We start from the raw sequence: 17,493 nt of genomic DNA on the forward strand, positions 1-17,493 counted from the left end.
CTCAGCAGCCTCAGCTGCAGGAGCCAGGTGGATTTAGGTTCTCACACACCAATTTTAAGTGCTTACCCAACCACAGAGTGGTAACAGGGATAACACAGAGCCTCTGCAGCTACACAGCCTGTTGTATTCCAGAAGCCTGTCAGATCAGCCTTGTGACAAGCACCATATAAATGTGTGTTTTGCACTCTCAATATCTGCTCATCCCCTGTAATTCCTGCTAAATATTCCCAATTCTGTGGCTGCCAGGTTGTATCAAAAGGTCCTGGGAAAGCTTCCTGCTTTCAAATGCATAAAGATAACCTTTGAATCAGGGGCAAATGCAATTCCTGTTATTTCAGCCGCACTTGGCATTCATTCCCAAGCCCTGAGATACAGCATGGCTCCCAGGGATCACTGGACTGCCTGGAAAGCCAGCAGGCTGAGTGCTGATAGAAATTAATGGTTAGAAGAGGAATACATATAATTTCCATGCAAGTTTTATACCAGTGCAGTACATGAGGCAAAGCACAAACCACATGCCCTGGGGCATGCCTTGCACTGGGACCAGAAGGATGTGGAACACATTTAGAGATGCAAAGCCATTACTCCTCCCATATGGTTTATTGAGGATCTCAGTTTCCAAAGCATGAGTAGCAGTGAGGCCTGTTATTCTTTCCAGCATGCAAAAGGCACAAGAAAGTCATCAATGTGATTCTGTGCAAAGTGTCCCTAAGAAAACACACAGCGAGGAAATGACAGAAAAGAGCCCCCGATGGAAGAAAGCCAAAGCGCCTTCAGGAAAGTGCTGAAAAGTTCTGAAAATGGTTGTACTTTTTCAGAGTCCAAATATGCTCAGTTGGTGAAAGATGCTTTGCAAATCCGTGAAAGAAAACTCAAGAGACAGAGCCAAAAGGCTTAAAACAATAATCTCCTTCGTGTGCCAGAATTCAGGATGAAAGTCAAAATGATTTATCTCAAGAAAAAAGTGCGGCAGTTAAAGACAGACATTAAATTCTTTAAAAAAAAGCCCACCAAAACCAGACGTAGAAAGTGGATACATTCTAAGAGCAGCTCAATAAAAAATATTCCTTTTAATGAAAATAATTTTTAAAATGGAATACTTGAAGAACAGCAATCCACCTTGACTGTGACCAGCTACTGCACCCTGCTCCGAGCACGACAACACGACGCCTTCTAGAAGAAGAAAGTCCCCACTACCTGCATGTGTGAAATGTGGCCAGTGAACAATTTGGAAACACAAACGCACAGGACCAAGTATCCAAGTCCCAGTAGTCAACTTGAGTGTTGGGAAGCCTCCTGGGATTCTGTCTGTCCCCCTGGAGCTGGTGGTGCTGGAGGCAGTGCCACTTCCCGGTGGGCAGGGCTGAGCCCATGAACCCTTGAGCCTCTGGCTGGAGTTGAATACCTAAACCTAAAAAAGGCATTTACAAGTTGACGCTTTTGTTGTTGTTGTTGTTGTTGTTGTTGTCTTATTTCCTTGCAGTATAGGTTTCTACTTCTAGACTATGGAATGTTACATTAAACAATATAATTATTCATTACCTTGCTTCAAATTTCATTACAGTTACTGAGGCTTCATCATAATTTCACACAGCACAGAGACACCAAACTAAACACCAAGCAGTCAGCACTAGATGTATTTTTTCTTTAAGTACCAATAAGCAAAATATCCCATTCCCCCCAGAGATCCCATCAGGAAGGAGGCTCCAAGGAAGGAGGGAGGTTTCCGCTTGACCAGCCTGAAGGCGTTGGGTACCACTGCAGAGAGGAGCGTGGTGTGGATGTCTCCCAAAACTTTCCTGAAGGCGAAGCGTTTCTGTATCCTGTCAAAGAAGGACTGTAGGTTAGGTCTGCTGCCATCTTCCCAGTATTTCTTAGAGAGTCCCAGAAACTTGAGGCGGTGCAGGGTGGCTCCTAACAAGACATCGGCCAAAGTAAAGACGCATCCGCAGAGCCAAAGTTCACACTTCTGCCCTGGAGAGAGAAGAGACAGAGCAGAGGTAAGAATCCCTTGGGGGGGTACCTAAAATCTTGCTCAAAAGGTCCACATAGGCAGGAGCATTCGTAGATCTGGGGTGTTTTTTCCCAGCTCTTTGATGGGCCAGGAGCTCAGAGCCCATCTACTGTGATGGAGAGTACGGGGGTGCCATAAGCTGGGAACAGGAGATGATGATTTATAGCCTGTGTGAATATACAAATTACTGGCTGCAAAGCAGCTCTGCTGCCTCTCCCTCAAGTCAAGAGCAGCAGGAGATGGCATCCTCCTGTACCCAGGAGGTCCCTGGAGAAGAGCCCTTTGCCCCCGTTGAAGGAAGATGCTGTGCAGTGACCCCTTCAGCTGTGTCAGTGCTCAGGGAGAGCAGCAGTGTCAGCCCTTGGCAGCACCAGGAGCTGTTTCAGGAGTGTCACGTCAACTTGGCCTATTTTAGGGATGTGAGAAATCCTCAGGAATCAAAACCATTTGCTGGATGGCCTGGCTGCTCTCCCATGTGTGCTGCTGGGGAGGTTCTGCCTTTGTTCTCTCTCCTGTACCAGGGACCCTGCTCCAGGACACCAAAACTGGCAGCACCTCTGTGCCAAGAGCCAGGATTTAGGGGAGACAGAGCTCAGGGTGAGTGCAGGACATGAAGAAAGACACTGAAGGGTTGAGAACCCCTGATAATGGGTGATCCCAGAAATAACCCCACCAGAGAGACATCCAAAAATAAACCAAGCTGCTGTTAGGCTGGAAAAAGCAGTTTCAGGCCAGGATATTGTTAAGCACAGTGCCCTTTCAATACCGAGGAGCTGGGCTGGGATGGAGCTGAGGGAGATGAAAGAAGGTGCAGGTAAAGAACCTCAGAAGGGACACAAAAATCCACCCTCAGTCAGCTTTGCTCCAGATTCCTGATTCTGGGGCTCTTCATTGTGCTGTGGCTATTGTATCAGGAAAGAGAGAGAGGCCCCAGTAGAGCCCCCCAGGGCAGGCACTGCAGCTGCTGCAGGGCTGCCTGCAGGACCAGCCTGGGGCAATAATTATGGGTAATTAGCAACCCTCATTTGTAGCTGCTCGGCAGCCTGCCAGATCCTGCTGGAGGCACTGCCCAAGTGGACAGATTGCCTGTGCCTAATTAATCAATAAATATTTTCAGTGACTAATGACTTGTGCGGGTGCTGCAGCCAGAGCTTCCCGGGTGTGCTGGGGACCTTGTGGGTGCTGCTGCTCAGCGTGAGGGGAGCAGGGCTGAGGCAGCTGCCTCACTCCAGGAGCTGCTGCAGGTGAAGGAGGAAGCACATGTGGGGATGGTGGCTTTGGGAGAGAGCTGCGATCCAGCCCTGTCCCTCTGTCCCTCCTGGCTCTGGGCTTGAACCTCTGCTGGGGTCGGGAGCCCCTTGCAGCCCTGCCCAGCACCCAGGGGGTGGAAGCACAGACTCCTCGTCCCTCTGCATGCCCAGCAGCCCCAGCTGGGCTCAGCTGTCCCAGCTGAAGGGGGTGCCCGTGGCCGGGGTCTCCTGGTGCTGCTGCAGCAGCTCCCACCCTGCTCCTGCTGCAGCCTGGGCCGCGTGGGAGCAGAGCTGCTGCACTGCAGCTCCTGGGAGCTTGCCAAAGTGGTGATCCTGCCCACTGCTGAGATCCTGGCCATGGCCACGGGGTGGGAGTTTGGGGTTCTGGAGCTGAGGGCGGGAGCAGCACCCAAGGACTGAAGGCATTGGAGCACCTGGGTGCTGGCAGCAGCAGCAGCAGCGATGCCTCTGCTCCAGACACCTGGGATGTCCTCCCAGGGCACCTCATTAGGCTGAATTCTGCTGTCCCAGCCCTCACACCGGTTAATGAGGCTGTTTGAGGAAATTAGGGCAAGGCAGGATGCCACAGTGAGCACATCAGGGCTCCTGGTAAATCCCCAGCCCCGTGCCCTGCAGGGCCCGACCTTGGCACCTCCAAGGGCTCTCCAGGGTGGCCCTGAGTGACGCAGGGCTCCCCAGGGCAGGGCCAGCTGTGGGACCAGAATTGTTCATCCCCTCATTACCTGTGCCTGGGCTCTGCTCTGCAGCTGGCACCCGGTGCTGGCAGCCCTGCCACAGTGAGGCAGAGAGGAGGAAGGCTGGCATCACCCAGGGGTGATGGCAGGACAAGTGCTGCCCAGCTGTGCCCAGGCACCCCTGACTGCCAGGGCTGCTCTGGGCAGGCTCCCAGCGCCATTGCTGCCTGTCAGGGATGGCTGGTGTCCCTCTCTCCCACCTGCTGGCATGGGATGCAGGCTCTGTAAAGGCTCTCCCCTCCAGGGCCCCTCAGATTCCTGGGTTTCCCTGCCTGTGCTCCTCTGGGATGTGCCACAGCCTGGTGATATGAGGGCATGGCTGTGGCACATGTCCCCATCTCTGCACTTTCAGCAGCCAGTGCTCCTGGTGGTGCTGGGGCCAGCCTGCTGCTTCCTAAACCAGCAGAGCATCAGTCACTGTCAGTCCCTTGCTAGGGTAGAGGGCACCTGCCATCACCCTGAGATCTCTTTGGGGCTCCCAGAGAGCACCCATGAGGACAGGGCTCCTGCTCTTCTCTGTGGCAAGGGGTGCAGGGCTGGTTTGGCTGCAATAACATCAGTGCACCCAAAACCAGGAGAGCCCAGAGGCAGCCCCAGACCCAGCAGTGGTTGCTCCATGAGAATTGTTCATCAGGTGCAAAGCTTTTGGCTGTTTCTGGTGTTCCACCTCAGCCTCCTGTGGAAAAACACCCCATAAGCACAGCCCAGTGCCTACCTTGGTACTCCAATTTCCTTTTCTCCAGCTCAGCCTCAATCTGGTCTAGCACCATCCCAAGTTCTCCAAGGATCTTCTTCAAGTAGTTCACATTATCGTGCTCCAGGATCTTGGCCTGGGTGGAGAGCAGGGGTAGAATGTGGAATAAGTGGTTGCAGGGACACAAAGCATCAGGTGCCCATGGCAGGTCTGTGTTCCCCCAGCACCAGGGATGTGCTTTGACCCACTCACCATGAGCTTCTTCTGCTTGGAGAGGTAAGGCTCAGAGAGCTGTGGCTCCTCTTCATGGTCCAGCTTCATCAGATCCGTGGTGGCATTAGCTAAATGTCCTGGGGGGGCACAGACAGAGAGGCTGGGATGACCAGTGTGTGATAGCAAATCACCTCATCCTGCAGCCAAAATATGGCTGTAGCACCAAGGGAAAACATCCCAGAGAGCTAAAATGGGCCAAATTCATGGCTTGCTGCTGCTGTGCTCCCACATCTGAGGGCCTGTGGCTCCATCAGCTGCCCCTGCACACAGGGATCTCACAGGGCAGGGCTGGCCCCAAGGTATGGCCAATCTCCCTCCCTGTGGTGAGTCCCAGCCTGGGAGTTTCAGGGGAAGTTTCTGCTCTTAATTTCCCCTGCTGGGCTCATGGTAGAGCTGCTGGAAGTTCTGTCTGTTTCTTGCTGGTGAAGCACAGCCCTGGGCTTGCCCATGACCTGGCTCCTGCAGCTCCATCCCCAGCAGGCTGAGCCTTTGGGATGCCTGAGCTGGCTGCCCACACTCAGGTGTACATCCAGAGCAGTGGGGCAGGGAGGGAGTGCTCCCTCCTGGGTGAAGCTGTCCCTCAATTCCATGGTGTGGAGCCCATCAGGAGCATGGAGAGATGCTCACCCTTCTGCCTCTCTGGGCACAGGGAGGATGGGAAGGGCTTTGGGCAAGGGAGCTAAAGGAGGGAAAGGGGCAGAGTGAAATGAAGAAAGGAATCCTAGAGGAAGAGTAACGCCTAAGGGACAGCATAAATTACCCAGAGTTGGGCTAATGTCTTCCAGCCAGGGACCATCTGTCTTTCCCTCCTTGCTCCCTCCAACAAGGGAGGCCTTGGCTCTGCCAGTGTGCTGATGCAGGAGGTGCCAGGGCCAGCTGGGGTGGGAGCCAGCAGCAGGCTGTGCACTGCTATAAAATGCTGAAATTCCCATTTCTGCCACGAGCTTGTGCTTGCTGAGGCTGCCAACCAGCTCTCCTGGGGCTGCAGCTCAGATGGAAACCTGGACATCATCCTGATTTCATTGCCCTTGGGAGAGCCTGGAACCTGGGTTCAGGCTCCTTGGGACACCACGACATCGATTCCCCTCAGCACCCACTGCAACAGGGCAGCTGAGCCATTGCCTGAGGGCAGGAGATGAGCTGGGCAGGAGGACACCATAGGCCATGGACCTGCTTGTACCCCTTCTGTGGCTTGGGAAAAATGCCACCAGTGCTGAGGTTTGGACAAGGAGTTGTGTTCAGAGACCTCGGCAGAGTGCTGGGGAGGTGATGTGAGGCAGATGGGAGCTGAAGCCATCACAGCCACACCCTTTGGGGAAGGGAGGGGCTCTGGCCTATGTCAGCCTGAGGTCTGGGGGTCGAGGTGACACTGGTGACACTGGGAAAGCTGTCTGTGACGGGTGTCAGCAGAGGCAGGGCACACCTCAGGAGCTGCCTGTTTCTCTCTGTGCACAAGTGCATCCCACCTCAGCAGGGCCATCTGGGACCCAGGCACCCGAAGGGATTGGGGCTGGGAACAGTGTTTTCTATGGGCTCAGCTTGGGGCTGGAGCCTAAAGGAAGGGAGAGACCTGGGACATGCCAACACCCTCCTGACAAGGTCACTTTTCTGGCCAGGAATTCTCTCCCGGAGCAATCCCTGCCATTGAGTTATATTAAGCATCGTCAATGTTTCATGAGCACTTGAAGGTCAGGTACACAGACTTATGCCGATTCATCCACTGCCTGCAACTCACTCTGGCTGCTCCCTCCTGCCTTTGCCCTCAGAGTTATTGGAGGGAGAGGGGCAAATTCCTGTGCCCCAGAAAGAGCTGAGGAGAAGCATGGGAGCCCGGACACCCCCTGAGTTAGGAAGTCTCTCTAGGACGCCTGCAATTCCCAGATCAGGGAATTGCACTTGTGTGGGTGCTGCGGGCAGAGCTTCTTGGGTGTGGTGGGGACCTTGTGGGTACTTCTGTGTGCTTTGCCATTTCCCAGCCGTCCTTTGGCAGGAAGGGGAGATGAGCAGGAGCACGGTGGGCTGTGGAGCCCAGAGGAGCTGGGGAGGCCCCTGGGAAGGCGACTGACTTACTGCGGATCTCAGTGGTGGCGTACTTTGGGATCATGGAGTCGGTGGTGAGCTCGGGGTGCAGGATGCAGCCGTGGGTGTAGGCGTCCATGGGCAGCGAGTCCAGCAGCTCCCGGTACTGCAGCACCCGCGAGTGCAGCGGGCTGCCCGGCTCGGGGATCAGCTGGGGCACGTTCTCTGCAGGGCCAAGGAAAGGGTGCTAGCAGTGAGACACAGTGGAAACTCTCCAGAGCAGAAATCAGTTTGGATTTAGGTGAAACGCACATCTATCGCTGTACAAATCACAAACGGGACGGGACTGCTGGGAACGTGCCTTGAGCTGTTCGATTTTCCAGCATCACTCTCATTACATGGTTATGACAATGGGAAGATGCCATCAGCTCACATCCCAGGCAGCAGACCAAGAACTTAACATTACAACTTATTTTATAAGTTTTTTGACCAATCACACAAAACAAAAGCACATTGACAGTAGTTCTATCCAACCACTCTAAGCACACATACCTTTGGTTAAAACAATGCTTGCTTATTTTGAATACAGTAATATTCAGGTAATATTTCATCCAGGCAGGAGTCTTAAAACACAATGCACAGAGCTTCATTATTAAGCTTAAAACTTCCTAATATCTTGCTAGATAAACTTTTCTGTAGCTTAGGGAGTTATTCTAGACAAGCGTTAATACACAGACCACTGTTCTATTTATCCTTGCTTTTCTACTTTTTACATAATTTTTTTCCTGATCTATCTCATGGCTACTGCTTAGCTCTAATCACAGTTCTTCTGTCTGTGAGGCATGCCTCTTGCAGCTTTCCCAAAACTTTCTGATTTATGGATTCCCACATATCTTTAAGTCTTAGCTTGAAAACACAGCTGTTTAGTGTGACTGCCTGTTCTTGTTGAAAGCCTAGGCTCGGAGAAACTGCTTCAGCCAAAGGACAGAGATAAGGGGGGCAGACAGAGAGACTGTTAGAGAGGGGGCAGCCTGGCCCAGGAATTCTTTCTGATAAAGAAGAATTAGCGGCAAATGTCACACGAAAACAGTAGAATGAATATGTATGAACCTATTGTGAAATTGCATGCATATGTATTTGAGGGAGAGATAAAAAGGGATCTAGAGTTCCCAGAGGTACACATATATTTCGAAGGGAGCAGTCCCCACATGCGTCCAGCTCTGTAATAAACACAGCTCTGTAATAAACATACCGGCTTCACAACTTTCACAAAAGTTGTGGAGTTTGTTTTGCTTCCACAAATCAGCGGCTCCTTAGGGGCTCCTCAGCCTGCTGGGAGAGCAGGGAGCAATCCTGCTGAGACAGCGGGGCTGCCTGGGCAGAGCTTTCACTCAAATCTGTCAGCTCTGCCCTGCCCTCCCTGCTGCCCATCCCGGCCAGAGTGCAGCCAGCCCGTGCCCCGAGATGGGCAAACCCACAGGATCACAGCGAGTGTAGGGATGGCATTAGCCAGCCCCACAGCCCTTGTGTTCCCTGGGGTCAGTGCAGCCAGCCCCGAGTCTCCACACGCTAATTTCACATCTCTTAGAATGGGAGAAAAACTTTTCTGGTCTGCAGAAAAGAGCTAAAAGATGGGGATTTGAGTTTAGGATCTCCTGAGGTACATGTTCTTTACTCCAGTGGCAGTGAGGTACCTCATTCTCTTGGGCTTCCTTGAAAATCCCTAAAATGGCAATCAGAGTAGGTGACCAAAGAAGCCCAGTGCATCTTCCCTCCATGCTCAGCCAGTGTCTCAGCTGCAGGAACATCCCTTGCCCTGGCTGGCTCTGCTCCTCCCTGCCTTGTTGGGTTTTATTCACTTTCCATGGATAGTGGTTTGCATTGTGCCTTTTATTACACTGTCAGCTCAAAATACATGGCAGGTGACACCAGAAGAAGCAAAACATTGCTCTTGTCTCCCCCAAGATTTTAACTCTCCCAGTTTTTTAAGGGATCATAAATGTTTATAGTGTTTAGAGGCAGTGAGTAAATCCACCACCAGGACTCTGACTCTTGCCCACATCCTGTCTGCAGCACTGGGCTCTCCACATGCCAGTGTCCTCACCTGAGTTAGGTCATTTTGGCAGGATTTTAGCAGATGTGAGCAGGGCAGCCCCTTGTTTCAGGGCCTGAAGTGACAGGAGCTGGTGGCAGGAGCTGGCCTTGCCTTTATGATGCCTGCTGGTGCCCACGGCTGGACAAGAACCAGGAAATTTTGGTACCTCCTGTACTGGAAATCTCATGGCTCTGACCCAGACTGTCCCTGCTGGAAGGCTCCACAGAGTTGTTCCACTGATAGGCATCAGTGTCACTGTCCCCTGAGCCAAGGGAGGTTTTGGTGGCTCCTCCCTGCCATGGGCTGCTTGCTGCCTGCACTGCCTGGGCTCCAGCTCTCCAAGTGGGGATTTTCCACCCGAGAAAAGTGACCAGATGAGTGAAACAACAACTGACCTATAGCTTGAGTGCTCCTTCCACAGGGATCCTGGCCAGCAGCCAAAGGGCTGGGGCTGAGGCTGGGAACAGCACATGCAGAGGGACTGCTCCATCCCGCAGGAAGATGGAGCAACCACAATGAAATAGCAGCGTGCTGGCCACCAGCCCACGTCCTTCAGCATGTTCCAGGGAGGTTTTTCATTGGGATGGCCTGACTTGCCTTTACATGCCACAGCAACCTGCACATAGAGGCTGCTGTTGCACTCTGTGGCTGTGCAAGGGGGTGCAGACCTTGGAGGACACTCTTGCCCAGAGAAGAAATATTGCCCTGATCAGTTTCTGGGTTTCTGGCCACTGCTGGGCAGTGTCCTAGTGAGAAGCATCCTCAAACGTGGCTTATTGGCACTAGTCACTGCTATTTTGGGGAAAATGAAAACATTTCTCCACACACTACACTTTACTGATAGCTGGACCCCAGTGTGTGTAAGCAGCTGATAAAGGCCATGCCCTTAGCCCAGGGGAAAACACAGCTCGGTAAAAATACCTTGTAAAAGCCTTTTCAAACTGTACACATTTCTGCAGGGTGGCTGACTCCTCCTCAGATCAGCATTGCCACATCCTGGTAATGCTTTTGGCAGCTGCACTGCTGGGTGATGGGATGGAGCACGGAGTGATGCTCTGGGCCCTCTTTCCTGGAGCTTCCCCTCTCCATTTCCCAGCAAAAAGGTAAGAAACTGCACCTGGCTGGGAAATCTCAACAACAGGAGTTTCCCAGCACTCGGACAGCTCCGTGTGCCCCTCCTGCTGGGGACAGCCTGTTGTCACATATGTCAGACCACCTGCCCTTTGCAGAGACCAACTGAAGTGGTGCAGGGACTGACACCCCCTGATGTCCCCTGGTGCTGGGGCTGCTGCCAGGCAGGAAAGCAGCTGCCATTCCCTAGGACACGCTGCTGGTGTGGGATTCTCCTGCTGGAGCCACCCCTGCTGCCCCACTGGGAGGAAGCTCTGTGCCTCTGTGGAGCAGCGGCGCAGTGGAGGGGCCAGGAGAGGACAGCAGCTGAGCTGGCAAGGAGCCCTGGCTCCGGGAGCTATTTTGGGATGTTTTTGATGTCTCTGTTGCAAGGGGATGGATGCTGGGCTGAACATCATGATGGCAAAGCCTGAGATCCCTGCTCAGCTTTGAAGCCTGCCTAGTGGGTGTCCCAGGACTGGGGGGATGAGGGTGAAGGGGTGTGAGATGCCAGGGAGAGGCTGCTCAGTGCAGCTGCTGAGCAAAGGTGGCTTTGAGCTCTGTCTCAGCATCCCGGTGTGCCAGGCTCAGCAGGCCTGCAGCCCTGCTCCAGGGGAATATGAGCTTCCCTCTCCTGGCTGTCCCTTCCTCTGGGTTTGTGTCACATCATCCTCCCATGGTCCTCAGCACCGCTGGCTGGTTTTGACTTTAAAGAGGCTGTTTTCTCTGAGGCACAGCAGCAGCAGGGACAGCAGGGTCCTCTGCCCATGGAATGGCCCAGGAATCCTGGAGGAAGAGGGGAGAGGAGCAGCAGCACACGGCTTGCACCCACCTTCTGTCAGCAGAGGCCCTTTTGCCCCTTTATTCAATTAGCCAGGGCCAAAGCACAGATACAGCTGAAGTCAGAGGTGTTCCCATGGGCTGTGCCCCAGCGGGACTCTGGTGAAATGCCACCATGCAGCATGGGCACTGAGAGAAATTGTCTGGTTTGGAAGCGTGACTTCCAGGACAGAAAAAGGGGAAGTGAGCTACCACACCCCTCAGAGCCCTCCAGCAGAGGATTTCTGCTGGAAATTCTTCACTTCCATGGGAAAACAGAATTCTGGAGAGGGCTGGTGGCTTGCTGATTTTCTGGGGTGAAGACAAAACTTTAAAGGAAAAAAGTAGATTAGTTTAGCAAACAGAATGTGAACTAGACACGAATTTCCTCTGAGGCAGAGCCCAGCCTTGCCTTACCTCCTGTGAAGTTCTTCTCCATGTAGTCGATGATCTGGTTGTAGTCACTGATGATGTTGTCCCTGTGGATGATGACGGGCACCTCCTCGCCCAGGTTGAGCCTCATGAACCAGGGCTCCTTGTGCTCCATCAGGGGCATGCTGACGTCCCTCTCCTCGCAGGGCAGCCCCTTCTCTGCGATCACCAGCCTCACCTGGGGCAGGAAGCCGGGGAGAAAGGGCTCAGCCCAGCACTCGGAGCTGGTCTCAAGTCACCCCTACCCCATTACACCCCCAGGCCCTTCCCTAAAACTTAAACACAGTTTAAGTTAACTTAAACTTAATCCTGACATGCCAGGATCACGGGCTTGACCTGCAAGAAGCCAGGCAGCTGTTGCCATGGGACAGCTGCAAAATCCAGGCAGCCAGGAAAGAATTAATTTTCCTGGCAAAGAGGGGACACCCAAACCCATCCTGTCTTCTCAGAATCATGGACCGTCCTCCCTGGTCCTGGTGGCCTGTGTGACAGGCAGAGGAGAGCCAATCCCTCAGCAGTGGGTGGAGGGAGGCAGGAGCTCTCAGCTGGGGGAGTGATGCTGCTGTGGATCCCAGCATGGCCCAGCACATACCTGAGGAAGAAAAGGAGGAGGAGGAGGAAGCAGGGCTGCAGCAATGCTATGCCTTACATGTGCACCCAGTGAGTGCTGCTGTCTGGCTGAAGGAGACCTGGATGCTGACTCAGGTATGTCCCACTCTCAGGAGTGGACTCTGCCTTTACCAGGTGAAGGCTCTGTTCTGTGGGAAGTTCCAGGCAGCCCCTGTGACCCTGCACAGCTTTCCTTCTCCTCTTCCTCCATGCTGACATCAGCTTGAGGGCATCACCCAGCACCTTCACACCTCTTGTGTCAAACCTGCTGCCTCCCCCTTCCCCTTCCCCTGCCTTCCTCCATCCCTGAGCCTGCCCAGCACAGGAGGGATGGCACCCACACATCTCAGGGGTGGGAAAGGTGAGTCCAGCCTTGCAGAGGGGCAGGAGGAGGCAGGAGTGGGGCTGGATGTGGGACACCATCACCATCCCCACCCCAACCACCAGCTCTCAGGACTGATCCTGCTGCTCTGCTCTGTGCATGAGACTGTGCTGAATATGCACTCAGGGATGGCATTTTGGGCTTCTGGGTTATAAAACCTGACTATTATGAACTAAGTATGTCAAACACGAAAAAAAAAAAGCCCACGGGGGATGTGAGAAAGCCATGATTTACAGAACCACTGAATGAGGCAAAAGTACTTGTTTTCATCCAGCTAGCAGCAGCTAAAAATACAATTTAACATATATAAGCCTTTCTGTGAGTACTTCAGAGTTCCTGGGGAATTAGTCACTAATTATTCACAGGACTGGCAAGTTAATTTTTTCTTTTAAAGTCAAACAAGAGAAAGCCTGGGTTCCTCAATTGTAACTCGCTCCTGGCCTTTTTCTCCCAGCTGATAAATAAACCTCAGCCAGTACCACCCGGGCTATCCAGTACCACCCGGGCTATCCAGCCCCAGGCTCCCTGTGCTGCTTTCAGGAGCTGAAGGCCTGGCAGGAGGCAGCCCGGGGTCCCTGCCAGCACCCCAAAGGGGATCCCAGGCTGGGGTGACAAAACATTCCCGGGGAATTGCGCGGGGAGCCGGGCACGAGCATCCCCGGCAGTGCGGATCCCGATCGCGGCAGCCCCGACCATGTGCAGCCACCCTGCTGCATTGGGCATCCTCCCTCCTTTGTGTCTGCCGGCAGGAACGGGCACCTCTGCCCGGCCTTCCCGCCGGGCTGTGCAGCTCGGGGAGGCCCTGGCACCGGGAACTTGGTGTTCCAACACCCACCCCTCCGAACAGCCCATTCTCCATATGGTGCTCATGGCTTGGGAATGATGGGGGGTTCGGGGCCGGGGGACGAGGCTGGGTTTGCTACACAGCTGCCGTGCTGCGAAATGAGCATTTACTATTGTCTGGAAAAACGGGATTTCTTGCCGGGGCAATCCGGGAATAGAATTTCCAGGGCACTGCTGCAGTGTGAGGGGTGAATCATCGCTGCGTGCCGGGCTCCGGGATCCTCTCCCGGGTACCAGCCTGGCTCGGGCTGCCTCTCCTCCCGCAGCACAGCACAGCAGCAGCAGCAGGGTGGTCCCGGCCCGGCTCTGCCTTTGTCTGCGCTCCCGGCCACGCCAGTGTGGGGCTGGCAGCGAGCACAAAAGCCGAGGCGGCTCCCGGTGCAAGCCGTGATACCAAAGCAAAGGCAAGATTTGGCTGAGCCCCCCCCGCCCCATCCTCATCCCCATCCCCTCCCCAGGCAGATGCTGTAAAAGGTACAAAGATCTGCCTGGCCGCACGTTGCTGCCCCGGCCAGCCACGGGGCTGAGCCCCTCGCTCTCCCCCGAGTGCATCCATCCATCCATCCGTCCGTCCGTCCATCCATCCATCCTCCCGAGCAAAGCGATGCCCTGGCACCTGGAGGTGATTCTCGCCCGAGAGCCCGGCCGAGCGATCGTTCTCTTTACCTTTTGTGAGCTGAAAGACTGGGTCCAGTGGTACAAAACCAATCTGTCCTGGGATTTGAGAGCGGGGTCTGTCGGGTCGTGATTTTCCTCCCCTTCCGTGGATTTCCCCGCGCTGTTCTCCAGCGCCGAGATCGGCCACCAGCTGCAGTTGGTGGGAGTAACATTATTGGGAGTCGCCATGACAGCAGCGAGCGAGCGGGAGAGGGACGGGGAGAGCGGCGCCAGCCCAGCATCACATGGGCTCCTGCCAGCCCATCCCCGGGGCAGCCCCGGCTCCGCGGGCGGTGGGCGCGGGTCACGGCTCGGGCCGGTGCCGGTGCCGGTGCCGCCGCTGCCGGTGCCGCCGGCGCTGCCCGTCCCCGCTCGTGGCGGGGCTCCCACGGAAACGTGCAGGCATCGCTTCAAGAGAGGAGTCAGCAGAGGAGGCTCCCGCCTGCCAGCTCGGCAATCCGGGGCAGCTCCAACGCCTGCGGCTTCCTAAGAACATTTTTCAGCAGAGATTAAGATGATTTTTTTTTTTTTGAGTGCTTTAGATATGGCGGATGTGTAATAAATAGCCACAGTGATGGACACTGGCTTTAAAATGCCTAGAAGGTGTCGTTGCAGCCTTCATGGAATGAAGCAGCAATGGCTCTTTAAAGGTATTCAATTATTTTTGGAGAGCACAAATTAATTTCTGCCTATTGGGTGTTATGTAGCCCATAGAGGGGCAGAGCCCAGGAGCCTTTGCTGTGTGCCAGATCCCAAACTGGACAAAGTAGGCACAGCTGGGGTCACTTCCAGAATTAGCAAGGTGTGTCACAGTTCCAAACTGGCCAGGAGACTCAGAGGGCACTGGGGCTTCTGCAGCTGCTGCTGCTCTCCAAGCCCTGTGAGCATCACACAGGGGTTTGCAGGCACAGGTGTGTAGGCAGCTGGACACAGTGACCTGGACATCTGGACCTGTGCTTTGGACACTTGGCTTTGTCATGCCACATCTCCAGCAATCTGGGAGCCTGGAGATATTTTCCCATCCTTGGAGCTGTTGCCAGTGCCAGGGGATAAAGCCAGTCCCGTTAGGGGTGTTGTAGGGGCAGGTTCTGGTGAGGATGGGGACAGGCCCTGCAGGCACAGGGAGCCAGCCTGTGTCTCAGGGCTGTGTGAGGGCTCTCACCGTGCACCACTGGGGCTGGTGAGGATAGAAACAGGATGGTTTGGAAGAGCTGGTTTGAGTGGGGAAACTGAGGCACGCTTCACCCAGGAGCACTGGCAGGGAGCAGGGCTAAACTGGTACCCAGCTGCATGAATATAGTGCAAGGAGCAGTTTTCTAGAGACTGGGGGATGAAATGAATTATTTGGTTGTTGTGATGTTCTGCTCCTCAGGGTGTGCAGAAGGTGATGAGAGGGGTGAGGTTGGGAAATGCTGTGCTCTGCCCTGGCTCCTCCCTGTCCCCCCGTAAGCAACAGCCCCCAATAGCAACTTCTCTCCCAAGTCCCTGAACTGGCCTCAGGGTCACCCACAGGAACAGGCTCTTGCCTGGCCTCTGCTTTGGGGCTGCAAAAACAAGGGAAAACTGAGCTTTGAAGAACTGGCACCCCATGCAGCACCATCCTGCCCTTTGCTCCCCAGCCTCCCCTCGCTGCAGGCATTTTTGGGGGCTCCTTGCACGGGAAGGGGACACGGTGGGTGCAGGGAAGGCAGGGAGCAGGTTGGCCAGGCAGCAGCTGCTCTCCCTGGATCGCTGTCCAGAAGGCCCCATCTAGTGGTACAGCTTGTGATGAGTTAGTGTGGGGAGCAAAGCACGGCAGGTTTTACTGCATCCCTCTGGGTCCTGCCGGTACACGGAGCCTCTGTAGGGGACTATTTATTTAGCTGGGTTTTGGCTTGCTAAACTGAGCAAGGCTTGAAGGGCACGAGGGGTGCCAGCCCCCCTGACCTTGTGTGACCTTGAGATCATCCCCAGCATTCAACAGAGCCTTCCTGACTGCCAGAGGGGCTGGTGTGGGGCTGCCCCATGGGATCTGTGCACAGCCCTGGCAGAAGGTGCCACGGGAGCAGGGTTGTGCTGCTGGCAGTTTGGGAATACTGAATCCAGGGGAGGAATTTCAGAGCTGATGCAAAGATTACAGAGATGAGAGAACAGGAGGATGGAGTCGGTCACGGGACTTTGCAGGCACTGAAGAACCCTCCCTGTTTTAGAAGGAGAGGGTGGAAAACAGGCTCCAGAAAAGGCTCCGTTGATTTTTTTTCCCCCCAGTGGCCTGATTAAGTGTCTGCCAATGTAAAGCTCAGCTTGGATTCGATTTGGCTTCTGTAAGGCAAGAAAGAAATGTCATTGATGCAGGGTACCCTTCTGCTTCCTGCTTTGGTTTACCTGGTCCTGAAAGCAGAGGGACAGGGACTTGTGCTGCTGGAAAACACCCAGGCTGGCTCTGCTGAAAGAGGAAGCAGACAGTTGGGATCTGGCAACAAAGTCCTGGGAGCACTGCAAGTCCACTGGTGCTTTCTCAGAATATTTCAGACATATTCTGTAGATTGACTGGAAACAGATCCTAGAGCATCCACACACAGAAAAAATCCCCCAGGCTTGTTGGGGCAGGTAGAGCAGCAGCTGGGAGCAATAGGGCTGTATTCAGCACTGTCTGTACCAGAGCATCTCTACTCATCAATCAAGCTAAAGGTGCTGTGCAGGCATTCCCAGAGAAGATGCAGTTTTTCAATAAATCCTGAGGTTTTGGGCAGGCAGCAAAAATAAGTCACTGCATTATCAGAGTGACATGGATGAGCTGAACTGAGAAGGTTTTGATGGAAACAATAAGTTTGGGCCCCTCTTAGGGCCCATCATTCACCCCCAGGGGTTGGTCTGTGCTGTGCAAATGTCACCAGCAATGTTCCAGTACATTTGCTGCAAACCTTACAATTGCATTCAAGAACCAAAATATCTGCCCTTGCTCTGCCACAGGCAGCACTAGATGTGCTTAAACACTGGCAAAAACAGGGGTTCAGGAAGAAAACAAAATGACTGAGTTACTGTCTTTTTCCCCTTTTCCTTCCTCCTTCACTAGCAGTTCTTCCAGTCCTCCACAGGACACTGTGCCCTCAGACCCTGCTCTCAGGCTGTTCCCTCCCACCTGCTGTTCTGGCAACTGAAATTCATTTCTCATCCCTCAGTTTCAGGTTATACCTTGGACTAGTTTAACCTCCACGATTTCCCCAATTCTCCCTGGACACAGCAGGTGTGTGGCACATTGTCCTGCTCCACAGCTGAAAACGTGCCCTCCAACGCTGCTCATCCATACTGGGTTTATGTAACACCAGCCCAGACACTTCCCAGGGTTCTGCACACTTTATTCAAAACTGCCCCAAGGTGACCTTGAGCAGGCTGCCACTCCACATTTCTACAGAAGGGCCTTGCTATGCCCCTTCATTAGGCTCCAGGTGCAGAAAGGAGTGGGGACAACCAATACCAGGCTTAAATAAGAATTTTTGTGCACGTGGAAGAGCTGTGCCTCAGCTTCACACACATGGACTCTGGATCAGGGGAAACAACC

The 17,493-nt window shown here is 54.0% G+C and overlaps 1 protein-coding gene across 1 annotated transcript; it reads right to left on the reverse strand.

The window, feature by feature from the left end:
• Positions 1 to 581: 581 nt before the first annotated feature.
• On the reverse strand, positions 582 to 14,390 carry GDAP1L1 (ganglioside induced differentiation associated protein 1 like 1). Its single transcript, XM_071446695.1, has 6 exons — positions 13,962 to 14,390; positions 11,447 to 11,639; positions 7,057 to 7,230; positions 4,966 to 5,063; positions 4,735 to 4,849; positions 582 to 1,974 (listed from the first exon to the last, which is right to left on the reverse strand). Exons 1-6 carry the CDS (start codon positions 14,139 to 14,141, stop codon positions 1,631 to 1,633), a joined length of 1,104 nt encoding a protein of 367 aa, XP_071302796.1. The 5' UTR covers positions 14,142 to 14,390; the 3' UTR covers positions 582 to 1,630.
• Positions 14,391 to 17,493: the final 3,103 nt, after the last annotated feature.

This window comes from Agelaius tricolor, unplaced genomic scaffold, assembly GCF_023055355.1.
Source record: "Agelaius tricolor isolate 1412-34295 unplaced genomic scaffold, bAgeTri1.0.p SCAF_23, whole genome shotgun sequence".
In the NCBI taxonomy this organism is placed as follows: Eukaryota; Metazoa; Chordata; class Aves; order Passeriformes; family Icteridae; genus Agelaius; species Agelaius tricolor.